The following is a 21,697-nucleotide window of genomic DNA, read 5'->3' on the forward strand; positions in this document are numbered from 1 at the left end:
AAAATGATAAGCAATGTTCCAAGACATGTGTGTTTCTTACAAATAATGAAACCAAGGATTTTAAAAGTAAACATTAAATTGAATTGCATTTTATTTCCCTCATTTTAGATTGTTAATATCCTTCCAAGAATTGAGATGTTCAGTTTTGATGGTATGATCAGATGACTACAGATAACTGTAGCCTGTAGTAGTCATCTCCATGTGAGGGGAGGGTGCTTAAAACAAAGAATTGACTGAGGACCATCTGATGATAACGGCGAAGCCTCCAGCCACTTCTTTGGTTCTTTCTCGGAAGAACAATCTTTTTCACTGCTGCCTCACGTGGCTTTTTTGTTTGTTTGAGAGTGTACCCACTGTGTTACTTGACCTTTAATTCCCACTCTGACTTCCACACGTGATATTCATGGGGCCAGAGCATTTAGTCAATACCAATGTATTACCACTAGAGGGCGCCATGCAGTCATAACAAATGCCATGTGAAAGCCCGCCTCAATCGTCTTGATCTCCCAAAGAAAATAACAAAATGTATTGATTTAACTCCTACACGTCATATCCAAAGGCAAACGTCCACCACAACTCTGATCTTTATTTGATTATATTCTCCAAACATAAACTGATTATTATCACTCAGAACAAATTCTCCCAATTAATAAAAAAAAATGTAATATATGATGAGATATTTGACATCTCTGTGGTTTGATCGGTTGTGACACATTTGATAAATTGTTAAAAAAAAGAAATATCAATCTTGACATTTAAGTATCCTGTTGCACTCACTGTGGTAGACAAATTATACTTCAACGGGTCTGCTTTAGTTTCTCTCGATGTAAGATATAAAAACAAAGCACAATAAACACTAATGTCCAATATGAGTACAATGAGTCACTTTAATTTGAATTAATGTATCTTTTCTTTGTCCAGATCAGCAGCTTGCAACAAGGTAACACATACAAGACTGAAAACTGGATCTCAGTACAATCTTGAAAGACATAATGAAGTAGCGAATGAAGGTAAATGATATTCAATGTCATTCTGACCCAAAGCAAGACATAAAAAGCTTTCAGTTCATCTTCACTTTTGAATTCATTTATCTGAATCCTCCAATGATGATGAGAACCCTAATGGAAAAAAAGGAAAAGCCAAGAAGCAACAAGCTGAGCAGAATTTTTGGTGTGTTTGTTTGTTTTGTGAATGGGGTGAATTTGACCTCAAACAGAACAAATGAATATTAATTTACCACCAAGTGGTTGTCAGGTCCAAAATTTGTCTAATGAATGGGAAACATCTAATTTTACAGAAATAACTGACTGGCAGCTGAGAATTGTGTTGTATAATGATCAATAATTTCTGATTTAGAGCTATAAAAAACAAATAAACAAAATGTAGATTACAACCTTAATCCCTCTTTATTTACGTCATTATTGATTTCCGATGGTTACTTTCTTCGTCTGAGGGACTTCTCTGCTTCATTTAGTCACTGCTGATGCTCCATGTTTTCTACTGTTTTGGAGGAGGATGAAGAGGAGGAGGAGGAGGGGGAGGTAGAGGAGCAGGAGGGGGGCTGTGGTGTGCGTCAGTAAGTCAAACATGTTCCAATAACAGGCTGTATTATCTGCTGCTATTTGCAGTTTGCTGTAGCTAGGCGCCTCACTGAGCCTGAGCGAAGAAGAAAAAAAAAAAACCTGCAGCGCTTCTCTGGAATGGAAACCATCTCTGACGGGATGAGATCTGTATACTACCTGCTGCAAAACAAGGTAGGATGAACTTATCTGTATTTTTTCGCTCAGACTAAAGATTGCGTTATTGAGTCCACATGGATGAATTGGGGACTTCACTGAGCCTCCAGCTTCGACGTCAATCTGAGCGCAAGTTGACGCGACATTTCAGCACCACGGACAGCAACTTGACGTCTCATTGAAAGTTTACCTTAACTATCATTGAAAAGCGGATATCAACATGTAGTATTATGTGTTCTAATATGCTTGTAGATAATTCATCACTTGATCTAAAAAGGTTCAATTTGAGCCAAGCTGTAATTGCATGGATCTTGAAAGTGTGGGAGGAGGACCCCCCCCCCCCCCCCCCCCAACAAAAACCTCCTCCCCCAACTCTCCTCAAGCACATTTGTTCTCATGTCAAGATGTAATTTAGGATGAATGCTGAATATTGTGTTTTTATAGAATGATAATGTTAATTGCTGCGAGGATGGGCAATGAATAGCCCCAGAAATAAACAAAAATTAACCCAATGCATCCAAAGGGAGAATATGGAAACCCCACGCAGAAAAGCAACCAACCCAGACTTCTCACTATGAGGTGAAAGTACTAACCACAGCCTTATCATACTTTAAAAAAAAATGTTTTTTCAATTCTTTTCTAAATTGTGTTTATTGGTAAAGATATTATTAGGTTTAGGATTGTCATTGTGATTTCTCAAAAATGCCTTACACAATGGTATATGTCAAGAAAAACATAAAAAAAAAAAAAAAGGAAGAAAAAAAAAAGTGTTTTCGTATTCAGCTAACTTCTTCAATATCATTCCATTCAGGAGCCTAACTTTTGCCCTGGGCATTCCAAACACATTCATCTAAACCTCAGCTCCAAGAGGGTCTTCTGGTAGGAGGTGTCAGAAGCCAGGCAGAAATGGAAAACAGCATGAGGTTATACGTGAAGGTGGTCACAGTGGTCGTGTTACTGGGAGCTGATCTGAGTCCGCTGGCCTTGATGGACCATGTCGGAGTCAAAGCCCAGAACAATGAGAGACGGGTATTGGCACATATCCCTGGCGATATCATCATAGGAGCTCTGTTCTCTGTTCATCACCAACCACCTGCAGACAAGGTACATGCTTTCACATATGCATGAGTGTGTGCTTACCTTATCCACACATGGTGAATGATGGTAAATCCCTTGGTTGACACTTTGTTCAGGTCCATGAACGGAAGTGTGGTGCGGTTCGTGAGCAGTATGGGATCCAGAGAGTGGAGGCCATGATGCACACTCTGGATAGAATTAACGCAGACCCCGCTATCCTTCCAAATATCAGCCTGGGCTGTGAGATCAGGTCAGCCAGTCATCTTATACCTTGTTATTTACTATTGTATAATCCAGGAGTAAGCCTGTAAGGTTCAATACCAGAGGGCTAAATTGTGAAGAAGCCCCTCTACCACAAGTATTTATGAAAATTATGTAATATATTGAAAGCAATTAATTTGAAACCTATCATGAAGTCATTTGGAGGAAGTTCAATTGATACCTTGTTCAAATGTTCTTAAAATGACCATTACTTACCAATTGGTTACCAATGATTGTTCATATGATGACAAGTTATGTTCTGGCTGTGGCAGATAGTTGCTGCCTAGAGGAATAAGCCAAAATCATGACGGATAATGTTAACCTTTTCTTTTTGACACTCAAATCTTCTACAGCACCCAAATGCCACACGTGTGTTTGTATGAGTTGGCAGCTACAAACACTCCTCCTCTCCATAAGGGCTGTGAAATGATCATTTTAAAGTGCAACTACTCTGTGAGAAGTGAAACAAAACCTGCTGCCTTTGTTTCGTGCAAAACACATTCGGAAGTTCAGATGAAGCTAATGTGAGGCTGTTATCGCTTAAGATGTAAGCAACGAACCTGGTTATGACATACATCACTATGCTACAGCCAAAAAAAAACAAAAAACTGAAATAAATAAAGTATTTGCCCAGACGTGACTTTGTAAGCACATCAATTAGTTATAACCATAGTAACCTCAATATTAGGTTAACTGCTCTTTGAATATCACAAATTGAAATATCTTCTTAATCAAGAGATTAGTTAACAAAAAAACAAACAAATTAAAAAAAAAAAAACCTGATTCACAGAATGCACTCAGATCTCTATGACTCGTGCCAAAAACACTGCAAACTCTTCCTTTCTATACCAGGGACTCGTGCTGGCACTCTGCGGTGGCACTGGAACAGAGCATTGAGTTTATTCGGGACACGCTCGTGTCCAGTGACGAAGAGGAGAGCCAGGGCAGATGCACCGCAGAAGCAGGAAGCTTGCTCCTTCAGGGAAAGAAGCCCATTGTGGGTCTGATTGGACCAGGATCCAGCTCTGTGGCCATCCAGGTGCAAAATCTCCTCCAGCTCTTCAACATCCCACAGATAGCATACTCCGCCACCAGCATGGATCTGAGTGACAAGGTAAGGCTCGGCAGCAAAACCAAATGTATATATATATATACTGTATATATAGCTGCTGAAGACTTTTCATTTCACCACAACATTATTTGAATGTTGTTTATTGGAGATTAGATATAACCAGATCACTTACAAATCTGAAATACTCCAACCTGGTTAGACTTGAATCATAGTCCACTTGAATATTTTTGATGGCAGTGTGTTTGTTTAGAAGATACATAGGAAATCACTTGACAGGTTATTACATAGAAACACGTCCAGTCTACTTTTGTGAAGAGTTACATTCTCTCCAACAGAGCCTGTTCAAATATTTCATGAGGGTAGTTCCTTCAGATATGCAACAGGCCAAAGCCATGGTGAACATTGTCAAGAAATACAACTGGAGCTACGTATCGGCAATACACACAGAAGGTAAGACCGTATTACTGTTTCCCATTCATCATGACTATATCTTCTGATTCTGTCTTTGTCTTTACCTTTGAAGCAAAGTAATTCACAGTATAACCTCTGTGGGTTCTGCCTAAAGTAGATACCACTGCTCTGGTTCAAATATGAAACTCATATTATTTAGCTGTGATTGTATTTCCTTAGTAATTCTGTTCATTACAAAAAATAAAAACAACCTCCAATGGAATTTCAGTGGAATGTCTACATCCGTATGCACTTTGAGTCAGCTTGAAAAAAGCACTATATAAAACCCAGCCATCATCATTATTATTATTATTATTATTATTATTATTATTATTATTATTATTATTATTATTATTATTATTATTATTATTATTATTATTATAGTATAAAATATCTCTGTCCAACGACTTCAAGAAGACAATGGTAGTGTAGCTCATTCGCACTGCAGAAGTGATTGTTATTCTCTTATTTTCCCTGTTTAATGCACATTAAAACAAAAAAGAATGAAAGCAAAAGAAAAAAGCATGGTTATTGCAACTAAACATACAATACTAGTAGTTCAGGAATAAACATCATAAATACATAACTCAGAGTGTTATTCCATAGCATTGGCATACGTAAATGCACCACTTGTTTACTTTTTAACCCCTTTGTGGCTTATGGCCTTATTGTATGTGACTATGTTAAAAACATAAATCTGTTTTAAACACAGTAAGAGTAAAATCCTTCTTGCATTTATCAAGTTAGTGAGATGAGTGCATTTGCATTCTAACTATTATTTCCATGATTAAATTTAATGGAGTGAAAAGCTCTGGAGGTTTTTAAGTCATGAGAGAGATAACATTTGGTCAAAACGTGTGACTTTTATTCTATTAATGCAAATATACTGGCATTGCGTTTGATATATAATGTTGTTTTGTACATATTAGGAATGTACTAGTAAAACAAATGATCTATGTGTTTCTATATTATAATACTGATTAGTTTCTAACACTGTATTTTTGTATGCAGGTAAGCCTTGTTTGTCTCTCTGCATTGTCTTTCTTTCTGCCGCTCTATTCTAAATAGTTTGAAGCATGTCTCTATTAGAATTGCTCTACGTCGTTAAAAACTCAACAGTGGCAGCACTGTATTAACTGTACCCGAGTGGTCGTGGGTGTAATTATGAATCAGGGAACTGCTCAGTAAGTTTTCCATTACAATTTAATCAAACAACTAATAACAGCTAAGAAGCTGTTAAAACAGTACCCAGTGGAAGCCTTAAAGGCCCCTCAGATATTTTGAAAGACAGGAAAGGAATATTAAAGTATAGGAGGGGGAAAATTATGCAAATTAATATTGTAACATCATCACAAAAATCAACAGAGGAACTAATTGAGATGAAAACACAATTTAAGGAATTAATGGGAGCGTGCCTCATATGGGGGTGAATGTGTGGTAATGAAAAAGATACATCAAACAGTGTCATGCACAGACTGAGAATTTACTTGCAGAAAGTAGGTGACCTTATTTCTAGCAAAAAGAGGGAAGCCTAACCCCAGATAGTTCCCATAATTGGGGCAAAATTACCAAAGCCTCAAATGCCGTGCGAGCATCGCTTTCTTGAATTTGTTTGATCACACTGAGTACGAGTGTTTGCAAATATCTTTGTGTATGTATCAGAACAGTAGAACATTTGCGCTGTGAAGTGAAGGTGTGAGGAGAACCACAGTCTGAACAATACCAAAAAAGTACACACCGACTTGAACAGACTCCATTATAAGCAGGAACGCTTAGACAAAGAACTCAGTCACGATAATATTGGATTGGTTTGTTATATTTAGTCAGTTAATGTATTGTAGGTTTAATATTGTGTGGGAACAACATTTCTTCCTTGTTGTTTCTTCTGTAGGTAATTATGGTGAGAGCGGTATGGAGGCATTTAAAGACATGGCAGCGAAAGAAGGGATCTGCATCGCCCACTCAGATAAGATATACAGCAATGCAGGGGAGCACAATTTTGACAAGTTGCTGCAGAAACTCCGAGCTCATCTGCCCAAAGCCAGGGTGGTGGCCTGTTTCTGCGAGGGCATGACAGTCCGAGGCATACTGATGGCCATGAGGCGACAACGCCTGGTGGGGGAGTTTTTGCTGGTTGGCAGGTGAGGTGTGAAATCTGACATGCAGATATTTCTGAATGTGTTGCTGAACTGAGGTCTTAGAGGGAGGAAAAAAAGAAGTGGACGGAATGGTGTGCTTCGGGGTTTTTGTGCACATTTTCAAATTTGAGACTTCGCTCAACCCTCCAATATCATCAGACCAGATTCTGTTTTTCAGTTGATGATCATCATCGTCTTCATCATCATCATCATCGTCATCGTCGTCGTCGTCATCGTCATCGTCATCGTCATCGTCATCGTCATCGTCATCGTCATCGTCATCGTCATCATCATTATCATCATCATCATCATCGTCATCATCATCATCATCATTGTCCTCTTCACTCCATTCATCAACTTCACGGTGACCAAGTACACTCAAGGTAAGTTTATAAATAACATGTTTACGTGCATATTTTTACACAAATAGGACATTGGCATTGTGCTGTAATCTATTAGATTGCAGGATTTTGTCTTTTTTTTTTTTTACAATTTTTGTATTGTTTTTACAGTCTAGACTATAAATAGTCAACATTAATAGTGGAAACTATCTTATTTTTGTCACTGCCCCGGCACCTCAAGGAGATTGTACTGCTGCAATCTAGTAAACCTTATCAGTAACACTATGATTGTTTTCTTATAATCAAACATAATCCCAAACCAGCTCCAACATATAAAATGTTACCACTGCATTTTATGCATGTATTCACACATGCACAGACCAACTCTCTTCAGTCACACTCACACCCTCTAACTATTGTTATTGTGATGTTGTTTGTCAGCATTAATTCAGCAGTTTAATCATTAGCAATGATAGAGATTATGATTTTACTCATATCATAGTGACTAAGTTATTTTCTAAATGATAGAAACAGGCAGTAACCTTGCTGGACGGGAAATGAAACACTATACATTCCATTTAAAAACACCTCTTTTTGACATTTTTTGAAACAGTACCAGGTAGTCCAGGCAGTCAAATATTATTGATATAAGCTTTTGTATTGATAACTGCTTTAATTTAAACTCTCACATATCCAAAGAACCAGCTGTCAGAATGTAAGGAATAGTTCCATAAATGTGTGTGGTCAAATGTCAACAGTAAAAGTAAAAAGTAGTTAGAAATATGAATAATTAGTTCAAAAGGAACAAATACTTAATCACAACCTTGGCATCTGGTGCAATATTTTACCTTTCTCTTTGATAACTGAATATCCAGAAGAATATGTGCTCCCATTGAGAAAAACTTCTCAGCACTTGTCCTTCTCACTATACAAACATTTACACTGTTACAAAAAGATAGGGTGCTACACAATAATAATCATGGCTCTCTCAAGGTTTGTTTTGTTGTTGTTGCCATTGGATTCAAAGTGAGATCTTCTCAAATGAAATGTTAAAATGTTTTACTTTCACCATCTTACATTTTATCAGTGTGAAAATGTGAATAAAATCAGTGTTCCTTAGAATATTAAATTCTTACATTTTGTTTCCGATTGACATTGAACACAGTGGGCCAGCGGTCCAAAGGAGATAGTATGCAATTAAAATCATACGGGGGGAAAAAACGAGCCGGAAAGAGGGGGCTGATTAAGATCTCTCTCTCTCTCTCTCTCTCTCTCTCTCTCTCTCTCTCTCTCTCTCTCTCTCTCTCTCTCTCTCTCCCTCTCTCTGGGAATAACATGTTTTATTTTAAGGTTTAGCTCACTGGCTCACTCTCATCCCTGGTGGTCTATAAATGCCTTCCCTCATTAGGAGCCACATATGTAGGCTCTCGCTCAACTCTGACAGCAGGAAACATAAAATAACCTTGAACTAGATATGATAAAACACCATGCTCTGTAATCTATGCAATCATCCAATGCATCCAAATGTTGGTCAATATGAAAGGATATCAATTATTTGTTAAAGATATGTATCCTTGCTTTTCTGTTTCAGTGATTATTGGATAAAAGATGTTGCTGGTTTGGCTGATGAATCTGCATCCATTTCTATCCAAGCAATTGCTCATTAGCAATAATCTTCATGTATTTTCAATTATGAGTTCTACTATTGCTATTTATTTTATAATCCTAACTGAAGTCGTTGGCCTTTTGTCTTTTTTGTTGTTCTTGTGCAATACGAACACAACACAGGTCAGTCAGGAGCTTTCAACAGCAGGGTTTTCATCATGTGTGATTCACCTAAACAAATGTTTTGATGTTGTTAAACTGAAACAGAAGAAATTGTGGAAGCCGTTTATGTTTTTGTCTTTTTCAGCTTTTTTCACACAGTCTTTTGGGTTTTTACCAGAGAGCTGAAAGGAAGGACAAGTGTGCAGTAACACGCATACTTGTCTAAGACAGAGAGGAAGACCAGACACTTTATAGTTCATAGACATGCATGTTTGATTAAATGATGATTATGAATTACCAATAGGTGTGACTGACTGTATTCAGTTGAGTTTCTGTACTGCACAGCTAACCTGAGCAGGGTTTATCCAAGCTTTTGCAGATTCAGCTGGGAGAGGATTGAGTGGTTCAAAGATCACTCGTGGGTTGAGTGAGTCTTGAATATGAACGAAAAGAAAGATGAAAATGCATATGCGGTTTATATGAGTGTGTGTGGCTGAATGTCTCTCTGTGTTTGCCTTGTGATGGATTGGCAATATATTCAAGTTGAACACAGTCTTTGCCCATAGTTAGCTGCTCTTAGTGCAACAGCGACCCAAAACAGGATAAAGCGGTGTAGAAGACGGATGGATTGGTGGATGGATGGATGGATGCATGACATGCTCACTGCATTGTGGGTAATCTTCAGTTACAGATAATCCAAGGAAACATCTTTTGCAGCCAATATAATGCTATGTTACCATTACAGTGGTAATCCTGAATACATTTTAACAGCTTTTTTTTTATCTGGACTGTTGGGAATCTGGGCTATGAATTGATAGAGTTTTGGTAAGAGGGACTTCTGGAATTAAATCTCGCAAAGTTTACAGAGCAAGTTGCAACAACTGCCTGTGGTGACTCCTAAGAAAATGAGTAGCCAAATAGACTATCATCACAACTACAGTATAGTTAGGACATAATGTGTGATATGGGTGAGCCATCTCATTATCTTGGATTTTGCCCAAGACATTCACAACCAAACATTTGGAGTTGGCAAGGCAACTAAATCCCTCACAGGAAAAGGCTTCCTCTCAGAAAATACAGGCACTGGCAGATAGCATACCACCTGAGTAAGCAGGAGACACAACAGCAAATTAAAGTAAATTGACTCATGACAACTGGACTTGCTCATATGACATATGCATCCCCTTAGAGAAATATCTGGCCATAAAAGTTGCACAGCCTTGTGCTGTACAATGTAGTAAGAGCACCACGTGTGTGTGTGTGTGTGTGTGTGTGTGTGTGTGTGTGCGTGCGTGCGTGCGTGCGTGCGTGCGTGCGTGCGTGCGTGCGTGCGTGGGTGTGCATGGGGGTGTGCATGGGGGTGTGTATGTGTGTGGGGGTGTGTGTGTATTTGAGTGAGCACACACTCACACACCTATGTGTGTCTTCAGGCTTGTAGGTGGTGTAGCAACATGGTGCACACAGCATATTGCTCTCCTAGGTCGATGTGTGGGTTTCAAAGCTCTCGTTCAAGAGTGATTCAAACCATCCAGAGTCAAAGCCCTCCATGCTTTTCATATCACATCCCTGCCTTTTTTAAGCCAGTGTACAAATTCTGTGCTTGCTTCTCTAAGGATGTGTTATAAAATGATCTCCTATCTCACCAAGAGAACCAGGCATCAAAAAAAAAAGAAAAAAAAAGAAAAGAAAAAATCCCACCCACACCAGTGTTGTGTAACTGCAGCATCTTGGTTTGCAAAGTTAGTCTAGAGAAATGATTTCTTTAGCTTTTTCTGTCTGTCAGGAGGAGAACAGTGTTTCTGTGTGCCAGCGAAGACTGTGTTTTTACATGTATGCACATTGTGGAGGTGTAATCAACCTTCTGTCTTTGTTGATTTCAGACAAGTATCCAGAGGGAGAGGCAATAATAGATGGAGTAGAAAGACTTTCCAATGGTTCAGTGATGAAATTGCTTGTTCAGTCCGAGCCCACGCTGTTTATGAATAAACAACATGACATATGTGTCTGTATAGGCTGTTCTCTGGTGGAGCTTGTCAGGTGTTTAGGTATCCTTCTACCAAGCAGATTGCAAAGATTATTATTCTCCTGAAGAATCTAAGTTTTTTGAGTTCCCATCATATCTCAGCCCTGAGCATTGCATCATGATATGAACTTTTAAAAAGCGTGTGAATCAGTATGTTTTTTATTGCATGTGTCTCTCAGAGGAGTTAACAAAAAATGAGTCTACTGAGATCCTATTAAACTAGAGGCACAGAGTTATGTGACCATGAATGGAAGATGTTAAATACAAAACATAAATGTAAAACCTGTTAAAAAGGAATTTACTTGGACATGATCCTAATCAACATGATCCTCAAAGCACATCTCCACTAATACAAGAAACCTTCTGATAAAGCCTAGTTGGGAAAAACTTGTTGGAGAAATTAGTTAGAATATTCTGCAACTTCAATATGTGAAAAAAAAAAAGTTTACTTCTGTTGATCTGTGAGTCTTGTGTTGGTGATACTGAATCATCCCCTTCTTATTCAGTCATTCATTTTGTGAGGTGCAATTTGTCTTCTTCAGTCTCTGGAACAGTGGTCCAAAGGATTTTTAGTAGCAGCAACTATAGCTTTTTTACACCAAGCCACTAAGATCCCACTATTATCCATTCATCAATCACACTAACAATTGTTTGATTACAACCTATTAAAATGGGACACTGATGCTAGATTTGGTTACGACTGGCAAATGGCTGATTTTGAAAGGGAGAATATCCCCAGTTATCCAAGTACTCTGGTTACTGCCCAGTTATATTTGAGGTTAATTATTAGTGACTTTAAAAGTGCCTGTAGGAATGTGACTGTGTGTAACTGTGATTGTCTGGCCGCGTGTTAACAATGCAACTGGGTGGATTGATGGATTTTTCCATAGAATTTCACTCTGGATTTTACTGTAACATCAGCTTCTGGGACTGCTAACTAGGACTTGTTCCACTCTCTTAAACTTTTTAAAAACACAAACATTTTCAGGTTCAACCTCTTGCATTAACAGCCTACAATCTGAAAATCTAAAGTTCTTACTTATTTAATCTGAAGATGTGATAAAAAAAACAAGCCTATTTCATAATATGTGTAAATGCTCCCTGTTTCTTGAGCACTGACAGGTTTACCAGCTGTTGTTTACAGATATCAAATACAGTCAGACATTTCCCACAACTCTTGCCGAGGTGGCAGTGCTGTCTAAACAGTCACATCCTGGCGTGGGTTGCAATATTGAGGAGCAGTTACCAGGCTGGAACTGGTACACAATATATTATAGCTATAGGATGGTCTATCTATCTATCTATCTATCTATCTATCTATCTATCTATCTATCTATCTATCTATCTATCTATCTATCTATCTATCTATCTATCTATCTATCTATCTATCTATCTATCTATCTATCTATCTATCTATCTATCTATCTATCTATCTATCTATCTATCTATCTATCTATCTATCTATCTATCTATCTATCCATCTATATAAATATTATTATCTCTATTTTTCCTATTCAGTGATGGCTGGGCTGACAGATACGACGTGACTGATGGCTACGAGAGAGAGGCAGAGGGTGGAATCACTATTAAGCTCAAGTCTGCATATGTGACGTGGTTCGATGATTATTACTTGAACCTGAGGCCGGATGCCAACCAGAGGAACCCCTGGTTCCCCGAGTTCTGGCAGCACCGCTTCCAGTGCAGGCTGAGGGGACATCCGCAGGAGAACATCATGTACAATCGCACCTGCACATGTTAGTACAACACTGAGCTCCATGAGCTAAGCATGTATGAATTAGTCTGTTATACAATCCCTGAACATTTCCCCACTTGTTTTGAGCAAGTTTCTGTTCCCCACAGGGCGAGAGTCACTGCGTCAGCACTATGCACAAGACACCAAGATGGGCTTTGTCATAAACGCTATTTATTCAATGGCTTATGGTCTACATGCCATGCAGCAATCACTCTGTCCAGGATATAAGGTATAAAGATCAGTAGTGCTGATGTTTACAAGGTTTCTCTCTGTTAGTTGCACCGTTGACAGCTTTGGTTCTGCAGGGTTTGTGTGAATCCATGCGGCCGATTGATGGTCGCAAACTGCTGGATTTCCTGATGCAAACCAACTTTGTCGGTGTGTCCGGGGAAGACATCCACTTTGATCAGAATGGTGACTCACCTGGGAGGTAAAGGTTATTGTTGGACAATAGGAAAGAACGGAAAGGGGTATGCCAAGCAGTGGAGAATTTAATGCCTGCATACACTGTATGTGTTTCAGGTATGAAATCATGAACTTCAAGCAGATGGGTGAGGATGAATTCTCTTACATCCATGTGGGAAGCTGGGATCAGGGCGGTCTGAAAATGAACGATGAAGAGATATGGCGTAACAACAGCGAAATCATCCAGTCCGTCTGCTCTGAACCCTGCCAGAAAGCTCAGATCAAGGTATAAAACCACTCCACAAACTGTGTGTTTTGATAACTTAATTGGCCAGTTCACAAAAGTTTGTATTTGCACCACAGTCACTACACCAGGACTGCTGCAAGTTAAACCTTGAATACAGTATTCATCTGACTTTTTGTGAGGAACTCTGCATTCTGAATTATACTTCCTTTTATAAAAACATTTTTACCATGAGTCAACATTTTAACAGTTGCCTTGCTAACAGCGTAAAAACCTACATGCATTGATATAAGTACAGTGGTTATGAAAAGAAAAAGTGCAACACGTTTGCAATTTTTTTTTAAATTTGATTCAAAATACCTAGTTGACTTCATACAGTCAGTCAGAGACAAGCAAAGAGTTCACGTGTGGCCCACTGCTACGGACATCTATAAACTATTGAATTCCATGCAATTTATTGCGTTGCATTTCAATTATCTTCTCAGACATTGTTTTCATTTATGAAAATGGTCTCAAAAACAGCCTTTTATGTTCTTGAGGGCAAACATTGAGCTCAAACTGCACAAGAGAATTTTATTCATCCCACGGATTTTCCATCTTCCAATTCAAATTCTTAAGTGCCCCGCACAGACTCAGCACAGCCCGTTGTTTCAAGCTTTCATCATCTCCCATCTGGGTTTGTCAAGCTCCCTCGAGTCCATACAGGCTGCAGTGTCTCTTCTCTGCATCATCCTAAAGGCTCTCACATTAACAGTCCAGGACGACACACTTCATTGTAAAAAATTGTAGAAAGTTTGAGACTTAGATATTTTGTATTAAATTGTGAAGGTGTAGAAATTCGAATATTCAGGTGTTGTGCCGCAATCCACAAGTTGGACAAACCATCTATTACTTTGAAATATATTTATATAAATAACTCATGTATCCTCTCAGTGTCCTCCACTTCTCTCTGAACTGTGCCGACACGATCAATGTTTTCACTCTTTTCTCTTAGTGTTAAATCAGTCACTCTCTTTCTATTTCTTTATCTATTACAATTGAAGGAGAAACACCTCACAATTCAATTCACTGTTCTTTGTCCTCTTTGTTCTTTATCCATCTATGAAAACAATTACAGGCAACTGTGACCGAGTTAATTAGAACGGATTGGAATCACTTGTAGGGGAACTATTTTGATATTTTTGTAACAGCAGTGTCAAATTACACATTACATTAAAAGCTAATGTTTTTCAATAAAAACTGTACTGAAGTAGAAATATTATCAACAAAAGAAAATATATAAAAGTGTGAAAGTATTTTTTTAAATTCCATACACTTGTTAATAATGCAAATCAAGTATCTCTGTTACTTTCCACCACTGACTGCCAATCATGGTCATTCTCAAACGTATTGTAATGTTTAAAAAAAAAAAAGACTTACATGGTTTTGGGCCACAAGACTGTAGCAACCAGTGAAGCCCCAAAATCCACACAGAAAAGCCATTTGTTCGGATGTTGAACTTTTTTTTTAAATAGCCTACCACGGGCTTTCACTTTTGAAGCACAATAAACTTCCACACAAGGTCCAATAGTGAGACTCAATGACCTTCTTTACATTTTTACTCCTCACGATCCCCTGATGGACAAATCCTCATTGCCTTTCTCTACAGGGCAGTCAGAGTGCAAGATTAGTTACAGAAAAGCACCGTTAGAGATTTCCCTTCCCTTTCACACTGCCTTGTGTGTGTGTGTGTGTGTGTGTGTGTGTGTGTGTGTGTGTGTGTGTGTGTGTGTGTGTGTGTGTGTGTGTGTGTCCCCAGGTGATCCGAAAAGGAGAGGTGAGCTGCTGTTGGACCTGTACTCCCTGCAAGGAGAATGAGTTTGTGTTTGACGAGTACACTTGTCGGGCCTGTGTCCTGGGCTCGTGGCCAACAGATGATCTCACTGGTACACACTTTATTTATGTCTGTGGCTTATAACTGCATGATTTCCAAACAGGCCAGAAAAGCCATCAAATCTGGGTCACGCACTGACGGTGCACCCACAAATCCCCTTACAACTCACGTACTATGCACACACTCACCCTGCAGACATGCTGCACTAAGATGCCCTCCTGCACAGAAATCAACAAAATACAAATCACTAAACACCAGGGGACGTAGAAACCCTGCCAGAATATAGGATTTGGCAGAATCCAGGTTTCCTAACTCTAAAGTCTTGAAAAAAATGTCTCAGAGCCTTTTGTACTTATTATTTGTTTGGAGGCAGTTATTGTACCACACATTTAAGCTCCTTTGTAGTTTGGGAAAAAAAATTCTGTATACTCTCATAAGAAAATACAAATAAAACCAAACTTTGTCTTGCTATCATTTTATTTCATTCTTTTGATCCATCTCCTCTCACTTAGATGTGTATTTAGAGTTTTATGACAAATTTGGTCACATACTTTTCATGACATTATGAATATCGACTAGAAGAGCAGACTTGTATGTAAATAAACTTCTGACACGACATGGATTTCAGTATTTGGTTACATAATAACATTCTTGTTACCAAATAGAACACCTCATGAATTTGATGTGTAATATCACTATATTTTCAGATGATTGGTGCATTATTATATGCAGTTTATGGCAGATATCTCTGTCTGCCACACAGCTGTTTAAAGTCCTGTTTTTAAAGGATTAATGTCTTTTCTCATTCTCTTTAGGTTGTGAGCCAATCCCGGTGCAATACGTACGCTGGGGGGATCCAGAGCCCATCGCTGCAGTAGTTTTTGCATGTCTGGGCCTCTTGTCGACACTTTTTGTTACTTCTGTTTTTATCAAGTAAGTGAAATCGTATATATAGTAAATTAATATTTCTGTTGTCCAAACTAAATTTATTCTATGATGTTACCCCCTTTTTTTTTACGCACATTCTTTAGTTTTGTAAGGCTTACAAAAATTATACCAAAATAGTTTGTACAATGTGGTCATTTGAACACATTTACTGCAACAGATGGTTGGTTTCTCTGCAGATTCTGGGACACTCCTGTAGTCAAGTCCTCCAGCCGTGAGCTCTGTTACATCATCCTTGCTGGAATATGCCTGGGCTACTTGTGCACTTTCAGCCTCATCGCCAAGCCGCATATTATCTACTGCTACCTCCAGCGCCTGGGAATCGGCCTCTCGCCTGCTATGAGCTACTCTGCTCTTGTCACAAAGGTAATTTCTTTTCTGCTTAGTTGCTAAGAGATGAAGGAATAATCATACAAAGCTCATGTATATCAATCTCATATATTAATTCCTGTAAAGAGTTTTGCATTTATGCTTCATTGCATTAACCTGACCAGTCTATTTGAAATGGAATAATTCAGTTTAAAACCAAAATGATTGGATCGGACCTGATATACAGTAATTTATATAATGTCCTTGTTAAGTTGGATGCTAGAATTGAGATTAATTGAGATGACATTAAACCAAATCAAGAACTAATAACTTAGAATAACAAAAAAAAACTGCACTATGAACCCAGAGTATAACAGGACCCTTCAAACATTGTGCTGGAACTAAGGAACAAGAGGAGAGACATATAATAGAGTGACAACAGGGTTCATACAGCCAGCATGATTTGACCAGAAAACCTGTACACTACAACAACAAAAAAAAAGTCAAAGCAAATGTTGATTAAAGCTTGATATTTTCCAATCACAAATGCTTACTCCAATATGCAATAATTCAATAGAATCTCTTCATGACCCTTTCCAAAGCTTTCTCTTTTACTTTTCCTGATTCAAACCCATTGCACACTCTTATGAGTGGAAAGAGCTGTTCAGCTACAATTGTTCAGTTAACTTGGCTGCTATTCCTGTCCCACATGCATGTATATAAGAGGGCCCGGTAATGAAGGGTGGAGTACAAGAGGTACTTCCACAGACTGTGTAACTGTCAATTGCAAGGGATGCCTTCTGGAAGTTGAGGGTCTGTGCGTGGGCCGAGGTTCATGTTTAAGATCTGGGAAGGGGATTATTGTTATGAATCACTGCAGAGGTATTATCCACAGTCAATGTAATTGAAGCCTGCATAACCATTTGATCTATTTCTGATCCAGACCAACCGTATAGCTCGGATCCTGGCAGGCAGCAAGAAAAAGATCTGCACTAAGAAACCACGCTTCATGTCCGCCTGCGCACAATTGGTCATTGCCTTCCTACTTATACTCCTGCAGCTGGGGATTATTGTGGCTCTGCTTATCATAGAGCCACCACAGGTGTGTGTGTTTGTGATACTTTTAACAATGTAAGGAATTTTAATGTACATTTATTTATTCAACGTCTCCCTTTGCTACCCTTTTAGGTAATCCATGATTACCCCAGTATTCGTGAGGTACATTTGATCTGCAATCTGACCACTCTGGGGGTGGTAGCGCCGCTGGGCTACAATGGCCTGCTTATCCTCAGCTGCACCTTTTATGCCTTCAAGGTACTTCAGCATATTAATGATTGCTCATAAAGGACCAACAATAAAAGGATGGGTCATTGCATCAGTGAAAGCTTATATATACATGTTTCTATGCATATGAGATTTTCTTTTCATTTGCCCACATTGCTTATTAAAAACAAAACTGCACTCTGCTTTCTTATCTACAGACTCGTAACGTTCCTGCAAATTTTAATGAGGCCAAGTATATAGCCTTCACCATGTACACTACCTGCATCATCTGGCTGGCATTTGTTCCTATTTACTTTGGCTCCAACTACAAGATCATAACCATGTGCTTCAGCGTCAGCCTCAGTGCTACGGTGGCTCTCTGCTGCATGTTCGTCCCCAAGGTGAGACGGCAACGGTTTCAAGCATTTTTGGTGCCAACTTGTGTCTCTATATCTTTTTCCCAGTGGTTTTAATGTTGCTCATTCTCATGGTCAGGTGTACATCATGCTCGCCAAACCTGAGAAGAATGTCCGCAGTGCTTTCACCACTTCCACAGTCGTGCGCATGCACGTAGGCGACGCCAAGAAAGCTGCCAAGACTGGAAAATCCTCCAGCAGCATGGCCAACTTTTTTCGAAGACGCGGCTCTGGTCAGGAAAATATAAGGTATGTGGTAGACTTAGATACAGAAGCAAAATGTATTTCGAAACAGTCAAAACCATTGAAGCACGTTTATTCTTCAAGAGACATTTATCTCCATATTGTTCCACTTTACTTTCTTTCCATTGCAGTTATTTTGCAATACAAATGTCTCCTCTTGAGTTAAATTTGCTTGCTGTTTTATTCAATTTATCATTAAAGCTTGATTGTAATATCAAAATACCTGTGGTTTCAATGCAGCACGTTCACTCAACCTGACATTTCCAATCCTCTCTAATTCTGTGGGCTCAGTTTTTCCTCAAGCACAATTATCCCTGTTTCTTCCTAAACTGTCTATATTAAGCTGAATCCTTTGCAACAGGCAAACTGAAGCCATGAAAAACTCCTCCCTGCGCTGAGAAAAGGCTACATCATTTGGGTTAAGTACTCCCAGAGGAGATGCTCTGCCTTTAAGGATTTCTCTTTCGAGGGAAGATAAAAGAACATGAATAAGAACTTAATGTTTCGCTGAAAGAAAGAACACGACGTGAACGTCAGTGCAGATGGCTGCGATTCTTTTTTTTTTCTTCTCATGTCCCTGTCAAGGAAGGTGATAAACTATATATCTTTACAAATGACGAGTAATAGATGATGCACATCATTATTCTCACTGATTGGCAATTTTTTTTTTTTTTTATAAAAACACCTCTCTATGATGAGTGTGCTTATTATCCCATTTCACCATTTTCGTATGTTTTGCAGTTCCAATGGGAAATCGGTGACATGGAAACAGAATGAGCACAGCCACAGACCAAACATTTGGAAGAGGATGTCATTTCATGTAAAAAAAAAGAGCCTAGCGGAGGTTAACCAGACCGCCATCATCAAGCCTTTCTCCAAAGAAGGAGACATACCTTCTGACAACGGCGTCACTGAGCAGTATGAGGAGCCACAGGTCTCCCAGCCTTTCGCCTGCTCGCCCTCTCAGTCACCCTTACCCAACATCAGCCAGCATGCAGCAAAGGCAAGCGGGGCTCAGGGAGAAGAGGACGGCATGGATGCACAGGCTTTACCCTCCTATGTCCCGGTTCACCAGGTCAGAAGAAGAGTAGGAGACAACAGCCAGGATGTGGGGATGGTTGACGATGGCGACATTAGCATCATAGGTGTGGGAGACATCGGTATGGGGATGATCGGAGGCCCAACTCAGGGTACCACTATCATGGACCAGATCAGCTGTGTTGTTAATCGTTTCACTGCCAACATAAGCGAGCTGAACACCATGATGCTGCCGGGAGGAGTCACGGTCAACGCCTCCTCCACCACCGCCCTGCCCACCGCTGCCGACGGAAACCCGTGTCCCGCTCAGTACCTCACACCCAGGAGGAGACAGGATCCCTCCACTGTCACCACATATGCTGAAGTAACGGCCGATTCCAACTTCTGCGAGAATCGACAGGTGGGTAAGATTTACGAGCATCTGGCCGGGACTTGCATGAGCGGCAGGAGAGCCAAGGATATGGAGGAGCTGATGGCGCTGACGCCTCCTTCACCATTCAGAGACTCATCCCTGAGCTCCGATGGAAGCTCAACTCAATCCCTGTCGCCGGCCTCCGAGGCCGAATATGACCAACTGCTGCTGAGACACTACAGCCAGAGCTCCTCCTCCCTATAAACCTGCTCTCCAAACAACGTCCTCTCATTTTATTTTTTTGTCCTCTGGAGTATTTTAAACTCCATAAAACAAAGATTTAAATGGGACCAAACTCGCTGATGCCTTTTTACATGTGGATAATATGAATGTGTTTGAGTATTCTTTTTTATTTTTTTTTGCAAACGTATACCTTTATATTACAATGAAACTAATAAGTTTCATTGTAATATAAATCTCTCATGAGAGAGCTCAGAAACACATACCATTAAGTGGATTTCTCATGTGTGGCAAAATTGCAATTATCAGTAAAAAAATTTTTAAAAAAGGCATTAATGGAGTGAAAGCAAGCAACAAAACATCCATATGGGCATTTTGAAGACTTTTTAATGGTTTCCTAACACATTCCAGATCATATAATAAACTCCAAAGACAACAGTGATAAGCTGAGGAGACTTTCATTTAAATTTTATTGAAGTGGATAAATGTAACACACATATTTATTCACCTTTTCTTTGGATCATTCCAAGATTTTATGTAAATCTCAACATAGCATGTTATCTTTAGATATTTTAATGAACTACATGGTGTCATTAAAAATAACAACTTGTTGTACTTGGGTTGTATATTTTATATTATCTATTATACCATAAACCTAGGAAGCATAATTGGTTCTTAATACTGGCTGGTGAACTTCTGTATATGATGTGATGTTTTTGTTTTTGACAGATTACATGGATTACTTGTACACCCACCTGGAACTAGATTGTATCAGGCTGAAGACTTTTTTTTCGAATAATCAAAATATCTGACATGACACATTTTTTCACTTTCTGACAAGTTGTCAGTCCTGAAGACGGGAGACAAATTACAATTTTTTATGATCAAGGAAAATAAGGAAAACTAACGTTTTTTTTTGTTTGTTTTTTTTTCCACCGATCACTTCTTTACTTTGTTGGATAAAAACAAACAGAAGGAAATCTCTCCTTCCCTGTGAGGATAAATAACCCTTTAAGTATTAAGGGAATATGAAACATTTCAGTGGACAAAGTCAACAGGTCTCAAAAAGAGCTTGTGGATGTCCTCACTTTAGATGCGACTGACTTGAATGTACAAAGAAATTGGTTTCGGACCAAATGATCTTCCACCTCAGGACGTGTCTGAACCAAAATACCTTCTAACTTCAACTCCTACTTGTTGAATGAGTGTTGCATGAATTCAAGATTTGTTTGCCATTTCTAAGCTGTGCTCCTTAAAATGAATTACTTTTTACACAATAATTAATAGCTACAGTAGCAAGGTAATGATACTATTAGTGATATTGATGTGTTCATAACATAAGTTTTGGGAGGAGCGTGCCAGATTTTCTGACATATCTTTTTCAGAGATGTCAGCTTGTTTCTATAGCCTTGGTTTTTATGTGCCAATGTCTCGATGCAGTATATTACATTGTGTTTCTATAAACTGGGTCACAGTGAGAATCCGGCTGTCAGCTTGTTTCGATTTAAATTTCCTATGCTTGAGCATTTTGATTCAGTTTATTTATTTGTTTTTGTTGTTCGGTTTTTTTTTTTTATGTGTGTGTGAATTGTTTGCATCTTTGTTGATATAGGTCAACAATATGAATCAGCTTGCTCCTTTTCAGCTGCAACAGATAATTTCCATGTGGTAGCTTTTTTATGTTTATCTCAGTTGATTTTTTTTTTTAGGCTGGTTTCCTTTGTACTAATGTTTATTTATGTTTAAACAGA

General features: G+C 38.9%; 1 protein-coding gene across 1 annotated transcript; it reads left to right on the forward strand.

The window, feature by feature from the left end:
- Positions 1–2,642: 2,642 nt before the first annotated feature.
- On the forward strand, positions 2,643–19,970 carry grm5a (glutamate receptor, metabotropic 5a; the record flags this gene model as incomplete). The annotated part of the gene is made up of 17 exons (XM_080483387.1): positions 2,643–2,840; positions 2,930–3,063; positions 3,927–4,188; positions 4,482–4,596; positions 6,488–6,737; positions 12,384–12,619; positions 12,726–12,847; positions 12,924–13,048; positions 13,141–13,309; positions 15,066–15,192; positions 15,956–16,073; positions 16,265–16,451; positions 17,338–17,496; positions 17,583–17,708; positions 17,876–18,058; positions 18,153–18,322; positions 19,058–19,970. 17 exons carry the CDS (start codon positions 2,643–2,645, stop codon positions 19,968–19,970), a joined length of 3,594 nt encoding a protein of 1,197 aa, XP_080339513.1.
- Between the last annotated feature and the right edge of the window lie 1,727 nt (positions 19,971–21,697).

Source organism: Lipophrys pholis, assembly GCF_963383615.2.
Source record: "Lipophrys pholis genome assembly, chromosome: 16".
NCBI lineage: Eukaryota > Metazoa > Chordata > Actinopteri > Blenniiformes > Blenniidae > Lipophrys > Lipophrys pholis.